This window comes from Equus asinus, chromosome 9 (genome assembly GCF_041296235.1).
Source record: "Equus asinus isolate D_3611 breed Donkey chromosome 9, EquAss-T2T_v2, whole genome shotgun sequence".
Taxonomy (NCBI): domain Eukaryota; kingdom Metazoa; phylum Chordata; class Mammalia; order Perissodactyla; family Equidae; genus Equus; species Equus asinus.
In genome coordinates this window covers 96,603,913-96,629,597 of record NC_091798.1, presented here as the reverse complement: position 1 = coordinate 96,629,597, position 25,685 = coordinate 96,603,913, and the positions used below count along the sequence as shown (strand labels likewise).

General features: G+C 56.0%; 2 protein-coding genes across 4 annotated transcripts; one reads left to right on the top strand and one right to left on the bottom strand.

Annotated features, from left to right (window-relative positions):
• Window positions 1-1,390: 1,390 nt before the first annotated feature.
• Window positions 1,391-19,422, top strand: ARF1 (ARF GTPase 1). 3 transcript variants are annotated; one of them, XM_014826688.3, is made up of 5 exons: window positions 1,391-1,561; window positions 17,438-17,621; window positions 17,696-17,806; window positions 17,883-18,007; window positions 18,137-19,422. In XM_014826688.3, the coding sequence occupies exons 2-5, from the start codon at window positions 17,474-17,476 to the stop codon at window positions 18,296-18,298; spliced, it is 546 nt and encodes a 181-aa protein (XP_014682174.1). In that variant the 5' UTR covers window positions 1,391-1,561; window positions 17,438-17,473; the 3' UTR covers window positions 18,299-19,422. The 3 variants fall into 3 exon arrangements, with proteins under 3 accessions (XP_014682174.1, XP_070374130.1, XP_044634033.1); XM_070518029.1 differs by lacking the exon at window positions 1,391-1,561 and adding an exon at window positions 2,062-2,767; XM_044778098.2 differs by lacking the exon at window positions 1,391-1,561 and adding an exon at window positions 14,893-14,933.
• Window positions 19,423-21,634: 2,212 nt separating this feature from the next.
• C9H1orf35 (chromosome 9 C1orf35 homolog) lies at window positions 21,635-24,181 on the bottom strand. The gene is made up of 8 exons (XM_044778097.2): window positions 23,997-24,181; window positions 23,657-23,807; window positions 23,486-23,531; window positions 23,305-23,387; window positions 23,118-23,190; window positions 22,846-22,937; window positions 22,075-22,212; window positions 21,635-21,995 (listed from the first exon to the last, which is right to left on the bottom strand). Exons 1-8 carry the CDS (start codon window positions 24,088-24,090, stop codon window positions 21,920-21,922), a joined length of 753 nt encoding a protein of 250 aa, XP_044634032.1. The 5' UTR covers window positions 24,091-24,181; the 3' UTR covers window positions 21,635-21,919.
• Window positions 24,182-25,685: the final 1,504 nt, after the last annotated feature.

Sequence of the window (25,685 nt, the reverse complement as noted above, 5' to 3'; positions counted from 1 at the left end):
ACCTCACAGGTGCAGCACGCAGAAGCTGCACGAGGTGCCTGACAGGCGGGGTCCCAGGGTGTGAACATCTCCTACTCCCTGGCCTCTGCCCCTTTGCTCCCACTGGTCCTTCCATCTCTCTGGCCACCTTCCCTGGGGCCCGTCTGGTCCAGCATCCTGTGTCTGGCTAGGTCCTTGGGCTCAGGGATCCCCAGAGTGGAGGAGCTGGATCCCAGACCCCAGCCAGGCACTGCCCAAGATCAGGCTGAAGGTGAGGATCTGGGCTGGGGGATTCAGCCTGACAGCAGAGGCCACTGCAGATGCGGTGGGACCCTCTTCCCGGTGCATCTCGCCCCCTCCTGGCAGAAGCTGGGCAGGTGCCTCGCCCAGTCTGTCCCCAGCGACCCCAAGAAAGAGAGGCAGGGAGGTCCTGGCTCCCCTGGTAAAGAGAGCACCGGGGCCTCAGTTTCCCCAGGTAACTGCCCCACACTTCTTGGCTTCTGGTGGGAGGGAATATTTCCTCTAATGTCCTACCCTGGGCCCCAAACCTGTCAGGCCTGAAGTGGCCCCTTTTCCCAAGTGGGGGAAGGTAAACTCCGGGGGGGAGGGGCAGTGATGGCCCTGCTCTGCGCCTTCCACACGCAGGGCATGGGGCTGGAGCACCCCCGCAATGTCACTCAAGCATTTTGATGGGGGACCCCTCGCAGTAGCACGAGGGTGGGGAGATGGAGAAGAAAGGTAGGGGCCGGGCTGGGCCGGGAGGCCAGAGCGAGATCCCAGGTGGGGGACACAGCCAGGCCCCGAGCCTGGAGAAGGAGGACAGGGACCGCAAGCGTCCTCCCCTCCCTTCTGATCAGCCCGGGGAGGCTTTCCAGAGGAGGAGCTCCCCCTTCCCGTCACCTGGGCCCCCGCTCGGCGGCCCCTCCGGGGCAGCGTTGCCCCTGCCCGGCTTTGACTCCCTGCTCGCCCTGCGCTACTGGACAACTTCTCTGTGGGACCTGCGGCTGTTCGCCCCGGTCGGTTCTCGGGCGTGGGGCCGCGCGGGTCGCGGCGGGCGCCCCTGAGATCCGCTCTCCACGGTGGCCGCCTGCTGGTGGCAACGGAACACCCTACAAGGGGGCTGACGCCCGGAGAGGCTTTCTGTGGCCCTGCCGGGACTCGCGACGACCGCCTGGCCAGGGACGAGGCTGGCACCACGGGCCGCCGCTCGCGCACGGGTCTCAGTCTCCGCACCTGCGAGATGGGCGCGTCAGCTCAACACCGCCCTGCCGAGGAGGCACGCGGCGCAGGCGCAGACGGACTCCGCCCTGGGCGAGGGAGGGGTACGCACGCGCAGCGGTGGGCGTGGCGCGGCCCGGGGTGTGGCCTCGTCCGGTCTCCGAGCCCCCCTGCCCCGCCCCCCCGCCAGGAGTCTGCGCGTGCGCGCCGCGCCGGAGAGTGGGCGGGGCCGCGGGCGGGCCACCCCGTTCCCCAGCGTCCCTCGCGGCGGCAGGCACTGACGTGGCCGCCGTCAGAGCCGCCATCTTGTGGGAGCGAAACCAACGCCTGGCTCGGAGCAGCAGCAGCGCGGCGGCCGCCGAGGGTGAGGCGGGCCGGGCCGGAGCGGGGGCTGCGGCCCTGCGCACTGCGGGGGCGGCGGGGCGGTGCGGACCGAGGGGAGGCCGGGCCTGGGGCCAGGGCGGCGCGGGGCCGGGCGGCGGCCGGGCGGGGGTCGCCGGGGCCGGGGCTGCGCGGGGCCCTGTCCACCGCGGTGGCGGGGCGCGGGCGGGGAGGCGGGCCCGGGCGGGGGCCGGGCGAGGCCAGGCCGGGCGGGGGCCGAGGGAGGCCGCGCCGGGGTCGGCGCGCCGCCGGCCCCTAGAGCTCCCGCCGCGGCCCGCGCCCAGAGCGGCCAGGGCTGCGCCGGAAGTCCGACCGGGCCGCGGGCTGCCCCGGAAGCCCCGCTTCCCGCTCCCCCTCGGGCCTCCCGCCTCGGGGGCTCGGGGACCAGGAAACTGAGGCTGCGGCCGGGACGCGGCCAAGGTCACGCGAGGGCCGGGGTTTGAGGCCGGTTCCTGTTTGCTCTGCGGACGGGGCCGCGCGGGCGGGGCGGGGCCCGGGGTCCGAGTGGGGCGCCGGTGGCGTGCTGGCCCGCGGTCCCCGCGGCCTGGACGGGAGCGCTCCCCGAGCGGCGAGCCTAAGCTGCTGGGGCCCGGGCCCCGGGGTCGAGCCGCCTCCCCGCCGGGCGCCTCGCGCTCGTTTGTCGCACGGTCCGGTGGTCCGGCGGATGAGGTCGCAGGTGTTGTGGAGCGCGGACGCCGGTGGGCAGCTCGGACGGCGCCTCAGAGCTGGGCCCCGTGCGTCGGCACGAGGAGTCGTGGCGGAGGCTGCGCTTCGGCTTCGGGCGGCCCGGGAAGCCGCGGTCTAGAGCTGGCGTCGGAGCGGCCGGCTCTAGCTCTTGCCTCAGCACCGGGGGCCAGCGTTTCGTTGTGCCGGCGGTTGGCCGACGGGTCCTGCGTCCCGGCGGGGGCTGTGCCTCGGAAGGAGCGTGAGTCGCGGCGCGCGGTGCCCTCTGCCTGGCTGTTCCCAGCGCCTGGGGCAGGGACTCGCTCAGTCTCCAGCGGCCGCCGGAGCAGCCAAGACTGAGACCTCGCAATGCGCAGCTTCTCTGCCGGGGCCAAAATTCAGCGTGTGCTTGTCGACCGACCGCGGGTTTGTTGGGCGTGCGGCCTCCGCTGGAGGTCTCGCTCTCACGGGCGGAGCCGGGGCGCCTCCTCACCGGGTCACTGTCTTCAGGATCGTCCTGCGGGAAGTAAGTCCCTGTCCCCTTGGCGTTAGAAACGTGCGGTTTCCCGTGAGGGCTGTCTTCAGAGAAGGATATTTAGAATTGCGCCCCAAGAAGGTTTAAGATAGTTGATCTGGATAGGAGCTGGCTCGCGTGCTGTGTGCTCGTCGTTGAGAAAGTTGGTAGAAAGCAAAGCTGGTCTGTAAACCCTGCGGTCTAGCTGTTTGCTCTGCGTCTTGCACAATGTGAAGCGGACGCGCAGACCTGCGAAGCCGCCTCTGCCGAGGCCAGACCGGTCGGGCTGGAAACTGCAGGAAGGTAGACTTTGACTTTGCTGTTTGCTTGAGTGGAGTTCGCGTGCCCCGTCAGCCGCTGTGGGGATCTTCAGTCAATCGATCATACAAAGAAACCTGAGGGGAAGAAATCCTTCTGCAAGTTACCTTGGTTTGAGAGGGTTGAATTAATTTTTTTCCCATTCTCACACCGAATGTCGTCTTGACATGTGACTTTAAATCTGCTCTTGATCACAGGTCAGGCTCAGCAGGTGTTTCTGCAGCCTTCTTGAGGGCTGTGTCCTTTACTGAGCGGGTGGCTGTTCAGACCTCGGCTAGCCTGGGCTGCCCATACCGTTTGTGACCATCCTGTGCACCTTGTCCTGTCGATAGTCTCCTCGTTGCCCTTCCAGCCTCCGTGGAACTGGGAGAATGGAGAATGAAAGGAAACAAGGCACGCCTGTCAGAGGTGGTTGGGAGGGAAGCTAGAAAAAGTTCCCTCGGTTGGGATCTTAAAATCAGATACGAGCTGATCTGTTGTGCTGTGTGTGCAGCTCACTGGCGTGGATGGTGCTGCGGACGTGTTCTCAGCACCGTGTGAAGTGGTCTTCTGGATACGATTTTGACATAGTAGTGAGTTGGGTATAAGCCTTCCTCCTGGCCAGTAAAGGACAGCTTGGGAGTGTGTGAGTGTGAGAGTGTGGCGGTTGATTCCAGGTGGCATGCAACGTTTCAGTTCATTTTCTTCATCTTGGGTTCTCATTCTCCTGTGATGTTATAAACTCTTTAAAATGTAGTTGCACCACCCCTGTTACAGCTATACAGCTCTATCACTGTTCTGGAAGGCATTATCAGATCACAGGGCCTGATTAGCTGAAAAAAAAAGTGGCAGAAGTTAACACAGAAACATCGAAACTCCTTATTCCTAGGAGAGTCTCTAAGGCCCTCACCCAGAGTCCTGTCACCCTCACTTCCCTACGTGACTTGGAAAGGATGGGAGGCTGTCTTTTTCAGGGACCTAACGTCCATATCCCTGACCGACGCTTCTTTCCTGGTTTTGCACACAGTGGCAGCAGGAGCAGGGCAGCCTGTCTTGGCAAATAGAAGGGGCAGAGGTGGGGCTCCTCGCTGGTCCTGACTAAAGGGAAGAGACGGAGAAAAGTGTGAAAGGCAGGCAGATTTTCATGCAGCACCTGGGAGTGGTTCCGTCTGGGAGGCAGACGTTTCTGCACACCTCCGAGGTCCTGTGGGGGCTGAGTATACGGCATGGGCATGGTTATGACCAGGCACTTTTTCAGAAGTTAGAGCACATGGCATATTTTGGAAGCATTGAGTAGTGTTTAATCAGAACTGAATAAGTTTTGCTCCTCGGGGATCCTAACAGGCTAGAAGGATTCGTTCTCAAAGGGCTAGTCATACATAAAGGAGCTAAAGTCTTTCAGTTTGTGTTATACATCGAATTATTTTTGCAGTGCTGTAATATGGAAGTTAAACAGGAAACTTAGTGGTTCTAGTTCTCTAAGGTCTTGAAAATGTTTAATGTGAAGTTTTTTGAGTATCCTATCAGTTTGACTTAGGTACAAATGGCCAAGAAAATTGTTTCAAAGGTCTATCTAGACTCATTCACAAAGAGTAGGACTGAAGGCAAAGTTAGATGTGCCAGCATTTTGATCGCAAGATTCAGAACAAAGGATGTCTTTTAAAATTGCTGTTAATTATGTTTTCCTGTGACCTTTCCTGTCGTTTGTAGATGAGTGTGCAGTTCCTGATTAACACATCAAATCCATTAATTTTTATTTAAAATACATCTTTTGTTGATTTTGGTGGTCAAATTTTGCTTAAATTCATTACAGCTTTTATGCTTTTGCTTCTGTCAAAGTGATACAAGGTCTTGCCAGTTCCTGGACAGATGGATGAAAATGTGTCCTTAGTCACCAGTGCAGGTACCTGAGGGCAGGTGTAGGAAGCATGTGCACACACCCCATGGTGTTGGACGTGGCTGAGATGCACACGTCTGCCCCAAGTGGCTAACAGGATCTCTACAGAATGTCAGGAGTGTCCAAACTGCACCACACTCATAGATAACTTCAAACCAGCATGAAATTCATTGTTGACTTGATAGGTTTCTCTGGGTATACTGATTTTTAGGAAAAGTGTATTTGTAGACGTGTGTGATTAACCTTTTTACTTTTTAACCCCGACGGGCCCTGATGAGTGTTTTTTTCCTGTCCTTCCTTGGGTGCAGCAGAGGAAGATGGGTGGCGGTGGGGAGGAAGGCAATTTCCAGGCAGAGGAGGCCACTCTGGCGGAGTGTGAGGCCAGGTGGAAATGCAGGGCCAGGGCAGTAAACAGGAAGGAAAGGCAGGCCCAGAGGACACAGGAAAAGGGGTGGGCGCTGAGTGCCGCGAGGAGACCTGTCAGGAGGGCGCAGCGGGACTGGCTGGTTGAGCAGATGTCGGGGTGCTGGGGGAGGTCCTGTGGATCTGTGGGAGAAACAGGAAGCGGCTCCCAGGCAGGGGAGCAGGAGGTGTGGCGGCCCAAGGTGGGAGTGTGCTTGGTGGTTCTGGAGACCTGCCAGGTGCAGGGTGGGTGAGCGGGGGAGGGAAGCCTGCTGGCTGTGCCAGTGGTCCTTGGACAGGCGAGCCCCCAGAAGGGGTATTCCGGAATTTGTGGGAGCATTTTTGGCTCTGTCAAAGGTGGGAGGCAGTACGGGCATTCAGTGGCAGTGCAAGAATGCATTCTGTATGACTTTGACATAGGTAGGTAAAAATCTGTTTATATCTTAAACCTGCTTCCGTTTTTTGTATAAGAAACAGCATTTTTTTTTTTTGCTTGGTTTTAATAGATGTTTTGAATTTTCCAGGAATGCAGGTACCTTATAAATCAAGGGTGATTGTATTTTGTTATCTGCAGAACCTTACCAAGCGTTGTGTTTTGTTTCGAGGAATGAAAAGAATGGCTTCATGGACACAGTGGGTCCTGAGTGAGCTGCTGTGTGCGCAGGCAGTGGTGTCCGTTAGCTGGTTCTCTGACCAGGCAGGGCTTGTGGTGTGGTCGTGCCCTGTACCAAGCATGTGTTTTATTGTAAGTCAGTGCCTTTGTTTCCCTCTTACGTCACAGTTGGGGCAACATCATGGCCTGGTGTATGCACCAGTCTTGCAGTCTAGTGTGTGTGTTGGTTGTGTTTTCTGCCAGCTTCCCTTCAGGATAGCAGAGGTGGCACTGTGAAAGGCCATGGGGTGACGGCTCTCACCTTTGTAAGGACCCTGACTTGGCACACGGTGATCCTTCTGTTGTCCTACTTCTGGCTTTTCCTGACAGGCTCCTCTCCTGGCCTTGAGAACACCTTGTAGGGTGGAAGCTACAGGCTTTTGGGACACCAGAGGGGAGATAAGGGGGCCAGGGCCAGGGCAAAGGTGGGTCGTGGTGGGGATGCACCTTTGAAAGGGAGAGATGGTGGGATTTGCTGGTAAAGCAGACAAGTTTGGGGATGAGAGGGACAGAGAGAGGAATTGTGGGTGTCTCTAGGGTTAGGGGGTAAGGAATGGGAAGGAAGTTGCCAGCATTGAAGTGGGGAAGTGCGGGCCCTTTATATTTGAGGGTTAGTGTGGTTTGGACCTCTGGTCACCTGAGGGGCATGATAGGGACTGCTGGGAGCTCTTAAGCATGAGCAGGTGTGTGAACGAGATCTCCATACACCAAGGCTGCCTGGGGTCTGAAGTGTGACCAGAGGTAGGAAGAGGCTGGTTGAGAGGTTGCTGTGGCTGGCCGTCTAAGCTGGACGTGAGAAGATCCCAAGAGGATGGTGGCCCCAGGGCAAGACCAGTTTCTTGGAGGGTGAGGCAGAGGCTGTCCCAAGTCCCCTGCTGAGTGCTGCAAGCTGGCACTGGCTGCTACCCGCCACCCTGACAAGGGGGGTCACAGAGGAAGGGCAGGTCTGCTGGGGGGTAGGGGAGTGCCCCAAAGTGGGGGGATCTAACAGCACAGAGTCTCATCCCCCACTGCACTTACTTCCCTTTTCTGTGTCCACTGGAAGCCAGTCTCTCAGAAAAAGAGATGGGCTTAATTCTTTCTGTTTTGTTTTCAACATGAAAGTTCACCAAAGGCAAAAATCAAGTTCTGGAGACCGGCTTCCTCACTCTCCAAGCCCCTGTGCTGAGAAAGCCTCAGGGGCCTACTGCCTCTGTGCACATTTGAGGAAGCAGCTCGAAGTTGCATTTCCCTTTTCCTCGAGGGTGTGGAGAGGGATCTCAGTGACCCTGGCTCCCCCAGAGCCCCACCCTTGTGCTGGGAGATGGCCCTGCATCTGCACGGTGGCTGCGGGTGGCCTCTTTGAGAACGCATCAGAACAGAAACTGCAGAGGATTGAGCACATCATTTGTGGTGACCGCATGATTAAAGACGAGGAGTGACAAAAACGAATGAGATTTACTTCACAGCAGAAATCAAAATCCTGAGTCCCTTCACTGTGTTCTTACTGTGGGAACTGAAACACGTGACCTTGTGTCCGTCCTCTGTCAGGATCCTGGGGATGGAGGCTTAAGCAGCTGTGGGTGTGTGGATGTGCTTGTGTCTGTGTGCTGAAGCGTCTAGCTGCATTGAGAGGGCTGCAGCGTAACTGGATCGGCCTCGATGCTGCCTGACCCAGAGGCCTCTAAGAACCAGGTGACCTTTAGGGGACATGAAGTGCGCGCAGTGTCCTCCTGCACTCCCCTTTGGTCATCCATCCCTTGGAGTCACTGAGTGTTGCTGGGCCTCTGTTCTCATTGCACAGCTACTCCTTAGATGAGTATGGCGACTTAGCCCCACAGTGTGTCGAGGATGTGCCAAGAAGAAAGAGGAAAAAGGGCCAGTTCTTGTGGAAGGGGCATGTGCACCTGGCTTCACACTTGAGTGAAGGGCTCGGTGGGCATAGCTTGGAGAGTTGGGTGTGGAGAAGGGACTCAGAGCCTGGCCCCAGCGACTTGCTGAGGAGCTCCAAAGCGATCCTAAACTGCAGGTCCTCTGGTTCCTGCAGGGTTGGATTGAAATACATTTCTAATCAACTTCCCAAGGACCGCTAACTGACCTACCTGCAAAATTGGTAAGGGGTTGGTGGTAGGTAGCTCACTTTTCAGGTGTCTGGTGGTTTAAAGTTGCCTGGGGTTTCTCAAATCCTGCTTTGCATTTTAGTCATAAATTACTTTAGTTTTCCCATTTTCAGTTTAATTTCTTGTGCATTTTAATGTTTTGGATTGATGCAAATTTGTGTTTTTGGTGTTTGATTTTTTTCCAGGACCAAGTCCTTCAGACTTAATTGCATTTGGGGTCAGATACAGGATAACTATGCCCTTACTGCCAGGATGCCCATTAGGGTTCAGGGTGCTGGCTGTTCCATGGTTGGGGACCCAGGCACCCCCACCAGGCCCGCAAGACCTGGAAGCCTTTCTGTCACTGTCGCCCAATCCCACAGGCTAGAATACTCAAATGGGCTTGCATGGCTGCAGGGGAGCCCAGAATGTAGGTTTATTCTGGAAGGCCTCATGCTCAGGGACAAATCAGGGAGAAGATAATATGGAGGCGCAGCCATTGTCTGCCACAAGGACAGCTGTGCAGAGCTGTGAGAGATGCTCCTGGCACAGCATCCGAGTGAGACCTCACCTTGTGTGTCTGCTCCATCCTTGTTTCACTCCAGCTGGAGGCCATGTGATATTTCTGTTCAGTGGTCCCACATGAACTGTTTTCATTTGGGCTAGCCTGTCTAGTCATTTGCTCCCCCCTCTGTAGATTTTAGAAAGATGTGTGTTTTCTGAAGTGCTTACAGACAGTTATGTTAAAAAACAATAAGACTTTAAGACTGTGAATAAGGGGGAACTATAAAACATAAATATGTTCACTGATTAAATGCTTTGGTTTTTGTGTATGTGAGGAGTACTGGCTCTGAGCTAACAGCTGTTGCCAGTCTTCCTCTTTTTGCTTGAGGAAGATTGTCCCTGAGCTAACACCTCTGCCCCTCTTCCTCTATTTGGTATATGGGACCCTGCCACAGCATGGCTTAATGAGCAGTGTGTAGGTCTATGCCTGGGATCCAAACCCATGAACCCTGGGCTGCCGAAGCAGGGCGTGGGAACCCAACCACCACGCCATCAGGGTGGCCCCTTCAATGCTTTGATTTTTGTAGTGAGTGGTGAGGAGGATTAATTGCAGTTGCGCTCTTCCACGCATGCCCTGTGGTTGGTGTGCTTGCTCCATTAGACAACGGACAGTAGCTCTTGGGCGTTCGTGTTACTATAGACAAGAGCTGTATTTGTAAATGAAGCTCATTTCTAGCTGTTGGTTTAAGGATTTCATCCTGAATCTTAAGCTGGCAAAGAGTGATCTAAATTGAATTTCACTGGTTGCCCCTCCTAAGAATCAGACCTGACAGGTATCGCCTTCCTCCTTTGCTGTAGGAGGCAAGGTGCAAAGAGATGATGTGGTTGAGGACCGGCCCTTCCATGTTTAGGGTGCCGGCCTCCGGGTTTCTGGGATTCACCCTCCTTCCTTGCAGGGATGAGAGCTCTGCATAGAGGCCAGCCCTAGAGCTAGTTGATTCTTGCAGAGTGTCCTGAAAGTTTTGTTCTGAAAAGCAAGCAGCCTCTCACTGGCACTCACCTTTAGATGCAGACCAGAATGAAGCAGTTGTGGAACGTGTCTGCATGTTTTTTCCTTCATTCTTTTCCTTCCTCTTGCAGGTTCAGGGTGGGGGTGGGGGAAGGTGGTCAAACGATGCAAACTTCAGTCATAAGATAAATCAGTCATGGGATGTGATGCACAGCATGGCAACTGTAGTTCACAGTATGGTTTTGTGTCTTTGAAAGTTGGTAAGAGAGTAGATCTTAAGTGTTCTCATCACAAGAAGAAAATTGAAACTGAGGGGATGGATGTTAACTAGACTTTTTGTTGTGATCATTTCACAGTATATACACATATCAAGTCTTTATCTTGTACACCTGGGACTAATATGATGTATATGTAATTATATTTGAGTAAAATTGAGGGGAGAAAAGAAAGTCAACTTCATGAGACCCGCTGCGTGTCTCAGGCTGAATACTCTCCCTTTTGAGCATGTTGTTGATTCATCTTTGCCACAGTTGTGTCAGGCCTGTGAGGTGTATCTGCTTATCACTAGCGTTGGCATGTTCAGTTTTCCTTTTACATGAATTTTCATAAAATAGTGACAAGATGTGATGTTCTACTCAATTGCAGAATGACGTCAGGTATAGAGATGGAATGTGGGGCTAACAGGCAGGGTAATGGTTTGAGATTCAACATACTGATGAGCTGGAGTGCTGAGTTGATGCGCAAAGAGCATTTTGCAGCAGCTTATCATGCGCTCATATCACCCAAGAGAGGAGAGGACCACCCCACCCCCGTAAAATTACATCCTCCATGCTCTCAGGTATTGATGAAAGCAGGGATTGATGAAAACACGTGTGACGGCCAGAAGGCAGCGGCTCCCTAGTGAAGTGCTCAAGGAGGATGTTTTGTAATGTGTGTCATTGCCTCCAGAAAATCTTCGCTTTGTTAATTCTTCTCAAATTGGGTATTAATACTGAGATTCTAAGGGGCCGGGCCCATGGCCGAATGGTTGAAGTTCGTATCCTCTGCTGTGGCGGCCCAGGGTTTTGCTGGTTCAGATCCTGGACGCAGACATGGCACCATTCATCAGGCCATGCTGAGGTGGCATCCCACATAGCACAACCGGAGGCACTCACAGCTAGAATGTACAACTATGTACTGGGGGCTTTGGGGAGAAGAAAGGGGGGAAAAAAGAAGATGATTGGCACCAGTTGTTAGCTCAGGTGCCAATATTTAAAAAAAAACAGATTATGAGCTATTGAGCTGTACATTTTTACCATGTGTAACTTATACCTCAATAAACTTGACTTTAAAAAAGGCAAGAAGAAAAAAAGCTCTGTCACCCAGCTTTTCATTCGAGTAGGGGATTCATCTGTCTGAACCTCCATTTACAGAGGAGACCAGAGCTCCCATTGCGTCTGCAGCCCAGGGTGGAACCCCAACCTGCATTTTTTGGCTCCGTGGGTCACATTTTCGTTTCCCAAGCTGTGCTCCAGGTGATGGTTTCTTCTTCCTGGTGATTCCCAACAGGTTGGGTCATCTTGAGATATGTTGTTACAGAGATTCTGTTAAACGCACCAGCTCTGATGGTTTCAGAAAATGTGACAAACCTTCTTTCTGCAGAGGCAAGCCACACAACTCTGAATGTAGACGAGGGCTGTCCCTTGCTTGTCCTGAAACCTGTGGGACTCGTTCGGAGACGCAGAGGGCACAGTGGAGGTCATGAGTACATTTCCTTTTCTTCCGCTAGTCCAGTCACATTGGACTCATTTATGGGAGTCGGACGGTGTGAACTCACGGGACGGGCTGGCTTCCACAGGGAGGCCCGTTCTTGGCCTTGGCCTATAGCTGGGTGGATCCTTGCATACGGGAATGTGGCCCACCAAGGTGTGTCTTGATCTTAGCTTTAGTGCAGAAGCCACCTGTTGTTTCTGGTCCTACCAGAGAGTGGGAGAAATTGTTCCTCATGGGCCGTGTCTGGTCAGAGCTTTCTGTCTCTGTAAAGAGGCACCCTTGCTCTGTCTGCATCTTCTGGACTGGTCAGGAGCCAGTGCAGACCTAAGGGGGCGGTATTCTGAGAAAGTCAGTGTCTTCACTGCTCCCTAACACGCAGGATCATTGCAGGATCATTACGATGAACCTGAAAAACTGGTTTTGACTTGAGTACAAGAGATTCTGATGGAGGAAAGGGTGGAATAGGGCCTGGGCTGGGCGTCCTGCAGGTTAGAACCCGTGCCTGGAGGCCATGGCATGACTCCAGTGGTCTCTGTGGAGCATTTTTGGTGTGACAGCTGTTGTGTTGAGTCTGGACCTCTGACAGCAGTGGACGCTGAGGGGACGGGCCAGAGCCGCCAGGGTCCCTGGTCCAGGTGCAGGGCCAGTGCTTGTAGCGGGGAGAGACCAAGTGCTGTGTGTGGCTGTGTCATAAACCCAGGACTTCATGCTTATCTCAGTCCTGGTTCTGCCACGAGCATGTGGCCCCTTCCCCCTTGGGGCTCCAGGACGTAGATCGCTCTTTTCTTTTTTAAAGATTGGCACCTGAGCTAACATCTGTTGCCAGTCTTTTCTTCTTCTTCTTCTTCTTCTCCCCAAAGCCCCCCAGTACATAGTTGTATATTCTCGTTGTGAGTGCCTCTGGTTGTGGTATGTGGGATGCTGCCTCAGCATGGCCTGACGAGTGGTGCCATGTCCATGCCAGGATCCTAACCAGCGAAACCCTGGGCCACTGAAGTGGAGCGCACAAACTTAGCCACAGGGCTGGCCCAGATCTCTTGAAAAACCGCGTGGTGAGGACTGGACCACATTGGTAATCAGGGCTTGGCAGCCTGCAGAGGTGGGCCAGGGACATCACAGGTGAACAAGCTGGGCTTTGGGGACTGACAAGGGTGGGTCTCAAGGAGGAGACTCATGGGTTGCTCAGTGCCATGGCCCACTGCTTGCTGAGGCCGACACCCAGGGCCTGGCCTGCCACAGGGCCCAGTTTACCTGTGTCTGTCTGCCCCGTAGGGTTGGGGAGGGTACACATGTTTTCACCCGTTAGTGCCCAGGTTTCTGTGTCGATTTGTATGACAAGATGCTTTAACACTAAAAAGAGTATAAATAGCAGCCCTCCATCTTGCCTACCATGGACAGTCCTGTCACCACCTCCCTGTTAGCTCTGGATTTCTAAATGGGTTTGTTGGCTTTGGACCGTGAGTGTTGGCCCTGGACACCACCAGTTCTGGGCTCAGCTCCCCGATACCCAGCGATAACCATAACAGTATCGGGACTGAGTAAAATATTGTTTGCTGCTGAGCCAAGTAGTGACTGGCGTATGTTTTCCCACAGGAAATCTTACAATGACATTTTTGGGTTTGTTTTCCTCCTTGGATTTTTCTATGTACTTGCCATTTTTTCTCCCAATTACCCTAGAACTGTCAGACCCCAAGTTTTAAACCCTGTAGGTAATGTGTCCCCTTTTCCTGGAGCTCCAGCCTGGGCTGGCTGCTGTGCAGGTCTGCCTGTGTCCCCCATGCCCTTGGGGGCTCCCCTCCCCTGTGGCAGCCTTGCGAGGAAGGCATGCATGAGGTGTTGCGTTTGTACCCTCACTTTGTCCGTACTTGGGCTGGCATAGGACTACAGGTGGAAGCCCTGCCTGCACCTCATCTTGGGCCCCTTGGGAGTGTTTTGACCCCGTGTTCTCCAAGTGGGTCTCTTTCACTCGTTGTGTTTGTACTCAGGCTTCTTCAGTCTGGAGATTTCCCTTCTCCCATTCTGGAACATTTAAGAATTTCTTCCCCATAATTTTCTGTGTTTTTTGTTTTTGGAGCTTCTATTAGTCACATGTTGATTTTTTTAAAAGAACTTTTGTCTTTTTTTTTTTTAATTAAAGATTTTAGTTTTTTCCTTTTTCTCCCCAAAGCCCCCGGTACATAGTTGTATATTCTTCGTTGTGGGTCCTTCTAGTTGTGGCATGTGGGATGCCACCTCAGCGTGACTCAGTGAGCGGTGCCATGTCTGCGCCCAGGATTCGAACTGACGAAACACTGGGCCGCCTGCAGCAGAGCACGCAAACTTAACCACTTGGCCACAGGGCCGGCCCTGAACTTTTGTCTTTTTTTAAAAACAAAAAAAGACATTACTTTTTGGAGCAGTTTCAGGTGCACAGCATAATTGGGGGAAGGAGCAGAGATTTCTCACGTACACACAGCCACCCCCTTTATCCACATCCCCACCAGAGAGGTACATTTGTTACAGTTGATGAACTGATATGGGCACGTCATTGTCCCAAGTCCATGGTGCACATCAGGGGTCACGCTGGGTGTGGTGCCTTCTGTGGGTTTGAACAAATGCACAGTGACCTGGATCCAGCATCGCAGTATCAGACAGAGTGGTTTCACTGTCCGGAAAGTCCTCTGTGCTCCACCATTCATCCCTCCCTCCCTCAGCCCGTGACATCACTGAAAGGGTCTTGCACGGTCTCCCTGGTTGCCGTTCCCAGAGTGCCACATGCTTGAAATCGTGCAGTGTGGAGCCATTGCAGACGGGCCTCTTTCACGGAGTCCTGTGCACTTCAGCTTCCTCCGTGTCTTTTCATGGGCTCACAGCTCATTTCTGTACAGCGCTGAAGAATCTTCCACTGTTGGGCTGCAGCACAGTTCACTCTCTTATCCATTCGCCCCCTGAAGGACCCTTCGGTGGCTTCCAAGTTTTGGCGGTTATGAATAAAGCTGCTGTAAACATCTGTGTGCAGGTTTTTGTGTGGACGTAAGTTTTCAGCTCCTTTGGGTAAATGCTAAGGGGCATGCTTGCTGGAGTATATGGTAAGAATATGTTTAGTTTTGTAAAAACTGCTGACCCGTCTTCCAAAGTAGTTGCAGCATTTTGTGTTCCAGCAGCAGTGAAGGAGAGTTCCTGTTGCTTTGCGCCCTCACCAGCACTGGCTGGTGTTTTTGGTCATTCTGGTATGCGTGTGGTGGTAGCCTGTCGTTACATTTGCATTTCCCTGCTGACATGTGATGTGGAGCATCTTCTCATATGCTTATTTGCCATCTGTATTTTGTTTGGTGAGATGTCAAGGTCTTGGCTCATTTTTTAACTTTTAAATTTAGTTCAAACTTGTTGAGTTGTAAGTGGTCTTTGTATATTTTGGATAAAAGTCCTTTATCAGATGTGTGTCTTGCAAATATTTTTTCCCAGTCTGTGACTTGTCTTCTCATTCTCTTAACAATGTCTTTGCCAGAGTAGAAGTTGTTAATTTTAATCAAGTCCATCTTATCAATTCTTTCTTTCATAGATCTTGTCTTTGGTGTTGTATCTCAAAAGTTGCCCCTATACCCAAGGTAAGAAGTTGGATTTGGCTGTCAGGTCTGCCCTCTGTTTCCTGTGTGCTAATGCCCTGTTCTTGTTTTGTGGGTGCCAGATCTCCACCTTGTTGACATGGGGGCTTTGTGTGGGTTGGGGGTTTTGTTTGTTTCTTATTGTTTGTTCCTTTTAAATAGTCTCTGTTTTGCTTCCTTCCAAATTCCTTGGGTTTTGGTCTCTCCCATCATGGGCTTCCTAAAGGGACAGGGGGCATAGCTGTTTGTGGGCCTCCAGATGTGAGAATCTGTAGGTCATTGGTTTGCAAGGTAGCATGCCTCCCTGTCGACGTCTCTGCATCCCTCTGTTTCCAGCACTGGGTGCTGGGAGTGGAGTCAGAGCCCCTGGTTCAAGTGCTCCAAGAAGGTCCCTTCCCTCTCCTGCAGGGCTGAGGACTGGCATGCTGTCAGACCCTGCCAACGCTGCATTAGCTTCTGGATTTGTCTCCCCCTTTTTTCTGTCCTTGGGGGTTAGGCATCACTTTTGTTTTTTTATTGGTAGTGATTTCAGGAGTGTACTGAGATAAATGTGAGTGTTCAGTCCATTCTGTGTTCCATAATTTTTCATCCTCTATATTTAGGAAAATAGGCTGTCTGCAGAAAAGGACACATAGTAAAGATCTTTTAAAGTTTTAACATTTAATTTTTTGGATAGGTAATATTGTTCAAAACCAGAAAGAATAAAAACATGCCAAAAGGACACTGAACCCAGCAGGAAGGGGCTCCACTGGGCACATGTGGGCCATTGGAGCATCTGATTTGCAGTGGGGTGGCTGGTTCTGACCCACTGAGTGAAAGAGGGATGCATGAGCTTGCGCCCATCCTTACGGTAGAATGCTGACCAACAGCTACAAAGAGTGACCTGTAGGAAATCAGCATTGGACAAGTCGCCATGGTGGTAATTCAGCCAGGAAGTGTCAGGATGAAGCTAGAGGGCAGAAGTTTGATGAGGAATGGGATGCACATGTAGTCACCCAGTGCTCATTGACGATTAGGGTGGAAAGTAACTTAACAGTGGAGACCTGGCAACTCCACCTGAGCCCCTCATCAGAGACAACGAGGTGGGGGTATGGGCGTGCCTGCGCTGGGCCCATATCGGCATCTTCCAGGGACTGGCCTCTGATCCCAGCAGTGACCGTCCAAAGTCCACAGACGAGAGGTCGCAGTTACTTCTGCAGGCAGGTGCGCAGGGCCAGGCTCCTTCCTGGCTTGGACAGTGGCTTCTGCCAGCACCCTCTCTGAGGGGCAGGTGCCCGCACTCTCCTCCTACCTGCTTGGAGCACGTGCTCTGTGGCTCAGTTTTCTTCCAACACCCACACAGAGCTCTCTCTTTGAAGGCTGCCCACCCCTGGCTACTTGGCTTCACCTTAGGTGCTAAAAATCCAGATTCCTAACATCAGCATTTGAGAAAGTGACTGTTTTTCCCTAAGGCCTTGACTGGAAATAAAAGAGTTGAGGAGTGGAAGTGTTGGAGCTTGCAGGGGCCAGGCCTGGGCAGCTCCAGTGCCCTGGGGGCCATCTGGGAGAGGAGACCCCTCCACGAGCCCCACTCTCGCGGCCGTGTTCGCTTGTCCCTCCCTGCTGGTCTGGGGCCAGGCTCCGACCTTGGGTCCAGCCAGCTCAGTGGTGTCTGCGCTTCTGCTGAATGAGGGGAGCTTGGGGTGAGAGTGCAGCCTGGACCTGGTGTGTGTGTTCTCACGTAAGGCCGTGCGGGCCTGCCCCTCTCTGGGAGGGATGGCAGTGAGCACAGCTGGCAGGAAAGCACCCAGACAGGTTCTCCTGGGGCCATTGCTGTGGGCTCACTTGGGAGTTAATGCCTGGTGTGCTGCCTGCGAGCCTGGGTTCTCAGTCCCAGTTCTGCCTGCAGGGTAAGCGCTGAGCTCTCAGCATGTTAGTGAAGTCGGCCTGGGCTTGTGCTGGGCCGGGATGGGGGTCCCTAGCTCCCCATGCATTAGGCATCTTGAGTTTGGGCCGTGTTCCACTGGACTTGGGGGGCAGTTGGGAGACACAGTCAGTCCTTGGGGTGGTTGTTTCTGGCCCCTTGGAAAGCTCTTTGTTAGACTGTGGAGGATCTGGCATGTATCTGAAAGCCACAGCTGTCGCAGGGTAAACAGCCCTTCTTCCCGAGTGTCTCTCATTGTGCCCCACAGCGGAAACTTGAGTGGGACTTAGGGGCAGGTTGCATTGTGGCCTTGGGCAACACTTCCTGAGATGGCAGCAGCTGTCTCAAATTCCAGTCAGTCCTGTTCCTAAGATTCCCAGACTCTCCCTTCTAAGGGTTATGTGGGAGTTCAAGACGCTTTCTGTTGCCAGGAACTGGAATTTCGTCAGCTCCTGCCCTGTGAGCTTTCAGGAGGAGGTAGCAGGGTGTCTGTCCATCAGTCTGTCCGTGGGTGGAAGTACAAGGCTGGGTGGTTTCCGAGTTGCTCCTGTGGTGCTGGCTCTGGGGAGCACAGAAAGAGACCCCGGACTCCCTGTCTCTGCAGGTTTCTCTGGCCAGTGTTGCTCCCACCGTCTGCAGCATGGGGAATATCTTTGCGAACCTCTTCAAGGGCCTTTTTGGCAAGAAGGAAATGCGCATCCTCATGGTGGGCCTGGACGCTGCGGGGAAGACCACCATCCTGTATAAACTGAAGCTGGGTGAGATCGTGACCACCATCCCCACCATAGGTGAGAGGCTGGGCTGCTGGGGGCTGTTGGGCAGCTCCAGGGCAGGGGGGCTCACCTTGGCCATGCTCCTGCAGGCTTCAATGTGGAGACCGTGGAGTACAAGAACATCAGCTTCACTGTGTGGGACGTGGGCGGCCAGGACAAGATCCGGCCTCTGTGGCGCCACTACTTCCAGAACACACAAGGTGAGGGTGGGCCCGTGGCCTGTGGGAGAGGGCAGGGCTGTCCTCGGCGCCTGCACTAATGCCTGCTGCCCTGCAGGTCTCATCTTTGTGGTTGACAGCAATGACAGAGAACGTGTGAACGAGGCCCGCGAGGAGCTCATGAGGATGCTGGCGGAGGACGAGCTCAGGGACGCTGTCCTGCTCGTGTTCGCTAACAAGCAGGTATGCATGCATGCACATTGGGCTGGTGACCAACCATAGGGGACTTGGGGGTCTGAGGGGTCACAGGTTGAATGAGGAGGAGTCCTCATGTCCCACTGACCCACAACTGCTGTGCACCCCTCCCACCAGGACCTCCCCAACGCCATGAATGCAGCCGAGATCACAGACAAGCTGGGCCTGCATTCTCTGCGCCACAGGAACTGGTACATTCAGGCCACCTGTGCCACCAGTGGGGACGGGCTGTATGAGGGACTGGACTGGCTGTCCAATCAGCTCCGGAACCAGAAGTGAGCCGCACTCCTCTCCCCCCCTCACTCCCTCCTTCTGCCCTCGCTTTACTCTCATGTGGCAACGTGCCCCTGTGGTGTGAGTGCCCGGAGCTGTCTCCACGGTCGGTCACAGTGTGCTTCACCATGCTGTAAATGTGCAGACGCAGCCTGCAGCCGGGTTATTTAATGTAAATAGTTCTTGTTTCCGACGAGGCAGTTTCTGGTACTCCTATGCAATATTACTCAGCTTTTTTTATTGTAAAAAGAGAATCAACCCACTGTTCAGTACTGAGAAGGGACTTTAGGCACAGGGGGCCTCCAGGAGTCGCTGTGTCAGACGAGCCCGACGCTCCTCCTCTGGGCTTTAGATCTGTGTTGAGATCCACTTTGGTGGTTGGTTTTTAACCCAAACTCAGTGCATTTTTTAAAATAGTTACAAATACAAGGAGAACATGAGCACACAGAGGAGAGACGTGCCTGGTGGGGTTTCTGCAGTAACGGCCAGGTCCAGTCCACCCGTGGTCTGTCCCCCGAGAACGTGAGCCGGCAGAACCAGCCACGATGCACTCTGCATGTCACATAGGGCCCCTGCGACTCACTGTCTCGGGTCATCCCGCATCCCGTAGCGTTTGTGCTTGTGCTGACACGGCTGCCCAGGGGACGGATGGGCTGAGCACTGCGGCTGCTGCTCACCAACCCTTTGGAGGGACCCGGCCTTCCCTTGGGTCGGTGTGGGCACTCTGGTGGTAACACTCTGGCCGGAGCAAGAGCCCTATGGTCCCCGTGTGTGCTCCAGGGCATCTGGGGTCTCACCAGCGGGAGCACGTGCAGGCCGGTCATCCTAGAGCCCCAGCCCCTCGGAGCCCCCGTCCACATGTGCTTTCACTCCCTCAGCCTGCAGGGGTCAGATTTGCCATCAAAACGACGACCTCTACTTTTTTCTTTTGTATTTTGATAAACACTGAAGAAGCTGGAGCTGTTAAACTTTATCTTGGGGAAACCTCAGAACTGGTTGATTTGGTGTCGTGGAACCTCTTACTGCTTTCAATACACGATTAGTAATCAACTGTTTTGTATACTTGTTTTCAGTTTTCATTTCGACAAGCACTGTAATTATAGCTATTAGAATAAAATCTCTTAACTATTTCACGGCGTGCACTGACCTGCAGCCCACCTCCTGTCACAGGGGTATGATTGGCGGGGGGGAGGTTGAAACGGGGTGGCCACCCGCTCATGACTTGGGGAGTGTAGCCAACCGCTGATGCGCCCCAGGGGGAACTCTCTCTGCCCATTCCCCCCAGGATCTGCCCCCCACCCCACCAAGTGAGGGAGGACCCTTCCTGTGCGCTCCCCCTCCCAGGCTCGCCTTGGCTGTGGACAGGTGTGTTCCAGAGCCCTTGTGGGGCCCTCCTTGTTGGTTTCCCCACTGGCAGTCCAGGCACTGGTCCTGGTCCGTCTTGCTGGTGCCACACTGAGGGACAGCAGGGTCATCACATGAGGTGTGCCTGAGAGGCCAGGCCCAGGGCTCGTGTGTTGAGGCCCCCCCGCCCTTCCTCAATATCCACACATCCACCACCCTCCCTCCATGGCACTTCCAGGCCAGCCACCTGTGCCCACGGAGGGGCAGGGCCCCCTGGCTGAGCTCCAAGTCACTGCTCTGGGAACCTTCACCACAGGGGTACCCTGTGCCCTGCTGGGTGCTTGGCACTGCCAAGGGTTCGAGGACTCAATTGCATGTGGGGGCTTCCCCACACGAACAAGCAGCTTTTGGACACCGACTCAGTTCTGACACTGCCTACCCTCTAGATAGATTCAGATCCAACAAGTACAGGGCTCAGGTTCACAAGACGACCCTCCAGTGCAGGTTGCCAGTGGCAAGGCCAGGTTGTCACCTGTGCTTCTGAGTGACTGCCTTTAAATCCGAGGTTCCCACAACCCCTCTTCGGATTTGATTAACTTGCTAGAGTGGTTCACAGAACTGAGAAGCACATTTACAGTTTATTAAAGGATATGATAAAGGATACAGATGAACCACCAGATGGAAGAGATGCACAGGGCAGGTCTGGGAAAGGGTGCCGAGCTTCCACGCCCTCTCTGAGCACACTGTTCTGCCAACACCTCCACGTGTTCACTGACAAGAGGACCGATGAGCCATCTTTCGGGGTTTTCTGGAGGCTTTGTTACAATCATAACTAAGTCATTGGCCTTTGGCAACCGATTGAACCTCAAGCCCCCAGAACTCGGGGTGGGACTGAAAGTTCCAATCCTTTGATCACATGGCTGGTTCTCCTGGCAACCAGCCCCGATCCTTGAGTGGGGTCCAAAAGTCACCTCCTTTAACAAAAACAAGAAATTCCAAGGGTTTGGGGAGCTGTGAGCCAGGAACTTGGGACAAAGACTGCACCTTTATGAGAAACGTCTCGGCCATCTGACCGAATACATTGTACTTGTTATAAATTGCAGGATCACAGCTCCCCTCTACCATGGGCCGCCTCCCACTCCTTGAGAGCCGTCCCTCTGACCGGGAGCCCTTCTCGGTGCCCCTGCTCCCACTCATGTGGCCATCACAGGCAGAGCCAAGGTCCAGGTCTCTCTTTCCCCTGGGAAGCAGCCCACCCTGTGCACATCCCCTGCCCTGGCCCAGGCCAACTGGCCTGAGGTAACTCGCTTAGGTTGACAGGTTGAAAACCAGTGCCAGGATACTAGACAGAAACGTCTTCATTTGCCACTTCTTTTAAAATCAGCACCAAAACAAGGAATATACTTAGGAAGGACGAATCCAGCCTCGGTTTTGTGTTTACTCCAAGTCAACTGTAAGATTCAGTTTTCATTTCTTCTGTGGACAGGGCTGTGAAGGGCCACAGATGCCTCCCAGCAGAGGAGACAGGAGGCCAGGTGGAAGGGGCTGGCCCTGCAGCCTGGAAGCAGCCAGCAGACCAGACTGAGGAGGCAGATGGGGGAGGTGTGGGACAGTGGCCAACAAGTCCCTTGGTGGCCTGGGGGGATGAGGGTGGCTCCAGGCACAAGTCCACCTGAGTCCCCACCATGACCTAAACACCCTGTCTGGCCATCCACCCTCTCCACGCTTACCCACCTCGGAGAGACCCACCTGCAGCTCAGCACGTTCTGGCCCCTCTGCCCACCCTGCTGGCCACACATGATGACCCAGGGCTCCTGGTAGACCTGAAGTCACTTTCAGGGCCAGGCCCACATGGGACTTCAGGATGCCAACCACCAGGACAACTCCCCCCTCCAACAGAACGTCAGATGGTCTCACTGGAACCCAAAGCAATCTCCCCATTTTCACCCTTCGCCTTCTACTGTGACAGGTAACAATGACCTTCCCTGAAATACAAGACATTTTCCCCTTAAAATAAGTTTATTTACATACAAAGAGTGAGTCAATGTGAAGAAAAACTTAAGTAGCCCTACTTAGCCACAGCTAAGCTGCTCAGGGGACCTGGGGTGGCTGAACCTCCCAGGCAGGCAGGGCCTCCCCGGGTGGGTCTGGGGCCAGCTCAGGGCTCAGCCACCTCTCCTCCTTCAGGGCCCCCATGTGCTGGCTGTCCAGCTCCCTGGGCTGGAGGCTTCGCTGAGGGTGGCCCCTCCAGGGCTGTGTGGTGGGGGTGGTCTGGGCAGGGCCTCAGTCACTGTCTTGCCGTCGCCGCCTCTTGCAGCAGGGCGAGGAGGAGTCCGAGTCGTGCCTGCGGTGTCCGGGCCTGGGGAGACCAGGGGATGCTGCCAGTGTGAGGGCTGCCTGCCCATCCTGCCCGCCCGCTGAGCCAGAGCTGTGCCTACCGGGCAGGAGTCGGGGGCTTCGAGGAGGCTGCCCCAGCCCTGTGCTGTTCTTTCTTCCTCTTCTCTTTCTTGTGTTTCTTCTTCTCCTTCTTTTTCTTTTTCTTCTTCTCTTTCCTCCTCTTCCTGTGGCTCTCGGGGCTGCAGGGGTATACAGTGCAAGGAGGAGCCGCTCCAGCTTTGGGACTCCCCGGGGGGCAGGGCCCATAGGTTATGTGCTGGTTTCCATGACAGCCCTTGACTACATGTAGCTGTCACTTTCACATCACCAAGCAAAGCTCCTCAGTACAACCTGAGCGAAGGGCTGCCATGGTGGGCAGTGCAGATACAGGTGTCCCCATGGTGGCAGATTTCTGCCCAGAAGCACCAACCCAATGGTCTCACGGCCCTTCCAGTCTTCCCTCCCACCCAGCTTGCCTGCACCCCCCCCCCCGTGACAGGCACTAAGCCTCCCCACACACACCACAGGCCACTCCTGGGGCCACTGGGACAATAGTAAAGGGTGGGGGCCCCCTGAGACCTGGCTCCAGTGACCCCTCTCTGGCGACCTCCACCAGGGTCCTCTGCCTTGCTGGCCCCTGACCCCTGCAGCTCTCACACAGTGGGGCCACCTACCCCTGCTATGCGCTGGGGAGCAGTCATGGAACCACTCCCGGCTCAAGACCCCGAGGGGCTCTCCAGAAGGAAAAGAGCCAGAGCTGGGAACCTCACTAACGCAAGGAACAGTAAAGTGCAGACAGAACCCCGGTTCTGTTCTCCTGGGAGGCCCCTTACCCCGGCTCTGGCTTCTCCTCCGATCGCTGCTTCTTCCTGGCAGAAGTGGAGGCCGGGGAGGCCCCTGGCCGACTGCTCTCGACACGGTGGTGCTGCCAAGGAAAGCCACTCTAGAGGCGTGCGGGGCACCGAGATGCCGACCACGGAGAACCAGCCCCGGTTTCCAGGGCCAGGAAGCTGGGAGCCCCCGGAGAAGATGACCCGTCCCTACCCTCAACAAGAAGAGGCACCCAAATCCCCCCACAGGATCGCGGATGTTTGGGGGTGAATACCGTGAACACGGAGAGCCCCAGCTTAGCAGCCTCCTTGTCTTCTCGGGACAGCGCCACTCGGCCTGCAGAGCCACTAGAGGGACACGAATGAGACCCGCCCCACGGTGAGAATGCCAGCCCCCACGGTGAGGCCCCCCCAGGCTTCCGCTGCGCATCCTGGGTCCCCAGAGGACGCCCGGCCCCGCACCTGGAGCTCCCCAGGCCCAGGAGCCGGTCTACTCCCTTCTCCTCAGGGTCGCCTCCTTCTCTCTTACAGACCTCGACAAAGTCCTGCAGGGAGCGAGGGAGGGCGGCGGGCAGGGCTCGCAGCAGCGCGGGGTCAGCCCCTACCCCCGCCCGCGCCCCCTCCCAGAGGACCCAGCCCTCACCTCCTTGCTCAGGCCCGTGGGCTGCTTCCTCACGTTCTTGTAGCCTCTGCGGGGGCCGCGCGCGAGCTTCAGGGGGCAGCGGGCCTCACCTCGGGCCCCCGCCCCGCCCCGCCCCGCAAGCACCCTCCCCGCGCCCCCGCCCCGAGGTCCCTCTCACCCCCGCGCACTCACAGAGCCGCCATGAGCGCCTCCTGCTCCGCCTGCCTCACGGCCGCCAGCTCCTGCTCCCGGCTCAGTCCCGCGCCGTCAGCCCGGCCCTTGGCGTACCAGGTGAGGTCGCGGCCCTTCTGCCAGCGGCCCACTGGGGCCATCAGCGAGTTTCCTGCGGGACGGAGCGCCGAGGACTGGGCCCGCGCCCACGGCCCCGCGTGTCGCCCACCCCACGCGTCCCAGGCCCCACGCGTCCACGGACACCCGCACCCACCGCCCCCTGCGTCCCCGGCCCCCGCGTCCCCAGCCCTCCGCGCCCACGGCCCCCCCCCCGCGTCCTCGGCCCCCGCGCCGCGCTCACCCAGGTAGTTCTCCCTTTGCTTGTCGGTCTTCACATCTTCCCAGCTGAACTGGTCCTGCCCGCCGCGCACACCGCCCCGGCTGGAACCGAACATGGTGCCCGGCCGCCCGCCGTCCCCAGGCCTCCCGCCCCCGGCCGGCGGCGCCCTCTCCGCTCCCGCGTCGCGCGCCGTGACGTCACGCCCGCGCCGGCCCCGCGCGCCTGCGCACCGCCCCTGCGTCCCGGAGGGCACGGAGGCTGCGGCTCAGCTCCTGCCCGCGAGGCGGCTGTTATGGACGGTCACGTGCGCGGTGACGCCGGGGGCCGGGCGGGCGCTGGGGAGCGCGGACGGCGGCCAGGGCTCAGCGCCGGGGACACGCCGGAGTCCCTGGTCCCCGGGCAGTGTGGAGAAGGGCGGTGTCGCCCGGGTTCCCGCTGCCGTCGTCGAGGGCGCGGCGCGTCCCGGCGATGACGGCCCGGAAAGCTCGGCGGGGCTGCGGCCCGCGGGCACCGGGCAGGCTCTCGGAGGTACCAGGACAGGGTGTCGCACAGCTGCTGTAATCCCTACGCTACGTGCAGGCGCACACTCACAGCCTCGGCATTGCCCGGGGAGTGGGGAGGGAAATGAGAACAGGCGGTCCACCCCTCTCCGATCCCCCTTCTCGGACTCCCCCTGCTGCCTTTTGCGTGCTTTGGGGCTCCCAGCCGTGTTTGTCGTGCCCTACCACTGAGCCCTCTGGGGGTGGAGGTAAGGCTTCCCCACGTGTGGCCCGGAGAGCACAGCCTCGCCTGGTGGGCGTCCAGACTGGGGACTCCAGACCTGCCCCTGCCCTTGTCCTGCATGGCACAGCAGGTCAAAAGCCACAGGCGTGCCTTCTGCGGGGCCGCAGCTCAGGAAGACTCACAACCGAGTCACTTCGCAGGGCAGAAGGAGCCTAGTGTTGGAAGGAGGGTGTGGGGCCCCAGGTGATGGCAGCTGGGTGGGTGAGCCAGGTCCTAGAGGCAGCGCTGTGATGTTTGACAAGGACTAGATACTGGATGAGGGGAATGAGCAAGGGACGGGGGAGGAGCAGGGTGCTATCAGTGGCTGGGATCTGGACACTGTGGGTCCTCAGCCTAGGCAACATTTGAAGTCCCCAAGGCAGGTTAAGTGACCAGGGTCAAGGGCAGACCTAGGAGGCCATCAGGAGTCAGGGGCTCGGGGCAGCATCAGGAGGTCCCCACGGACTAGAGGGAGCTGGCACAGACAGGATTCTGTTTGACTGCTCTGCTCAGGCTCCCCGAGCCCTCCAACCAGGCCTTGGGCCTGTGTCTGTCTCTACATCACCTGGTTCTGGCAGGAACCCGGCTGTCAGTTCACCCAGAACCCCCACCCTCAGTATCTCATCGGGCGCCTCATCTCCGTTGGACAGATGATCACCAGCCTTTCAGCAACAGTTGCATTAGGTGGCTTTAGCTACAACTACTCTCCCATCCAAATGAGCCCTCTTAGTACCTATCACCAACCCCACCCTAGCTCTGGGCTACAAATCCCCACTGTCCATGCGGTACTCAGTCTCGCCCACTGCTAGATCCCCACAGTGGCCCCTGCACTCATGGCTGTGCCCCCACCTTGAGCAGTCTGCCTTGCCGTCTTTAACAAGCATCATGAACAATCTGGTCCTGAACAGCAAGTGGTCCTGAACCACTGCTGGGCGTCTCCCCCAGAGG

What these genes read in the sequence shown, in the direction of transcription:
- ARF1 (XM_014826688.3), top strand. Translation starts at nt 17,474, where the DNA reads ATGGGGAATATCTTTGCGAACCTCTTCAAGGGCCTTTTTGGCAAGAAG. An exon ending in GACCACCATCCCCACCATAG is followed by an intron (nt 17,622 to 17,695) that starts GTGAGAGGCTGG and finishes ATGCTCCTGCAG; the next exon opens with GCTTCAATGTGGAGACCGTG. An exon ending in CTACTTCCAGAACACACAAG is followed by an intron (nt 17,807 to 17,882) that starts GTGAGGGTGGGC and finishes GCTGCCCTGCAG; the next exon opens with GTCTCATCTTTGTGGTTGAC.
- C9H1orf35 (XM_044778097.2), bottom strand. Translation starts at nt 24,090, where the DNA reads ATGTTCGGTTCCAGCCGGGGCGGTGTGCGCGGCGGGCAGGACCAGTTC. An exon ending in GCAAAGGGAGAACTACCTGG is followed by an intron (nt 23,808 to 23,996) that starts GTGAGCGCGGCG and finishes TCCGTCCCGCAG; the next exon opens with GAAACTCGCTGATGGCCCCA. An exon ending in GAGGCGCTCATGGCGGCTCT is followed by an intron (nt 23,532 to 23,656) that starts GTGAGTGCGCGG and finishes CGGCCCCCGCAG; the next exon opens with AGGCTACAAGAACGTGAGGA.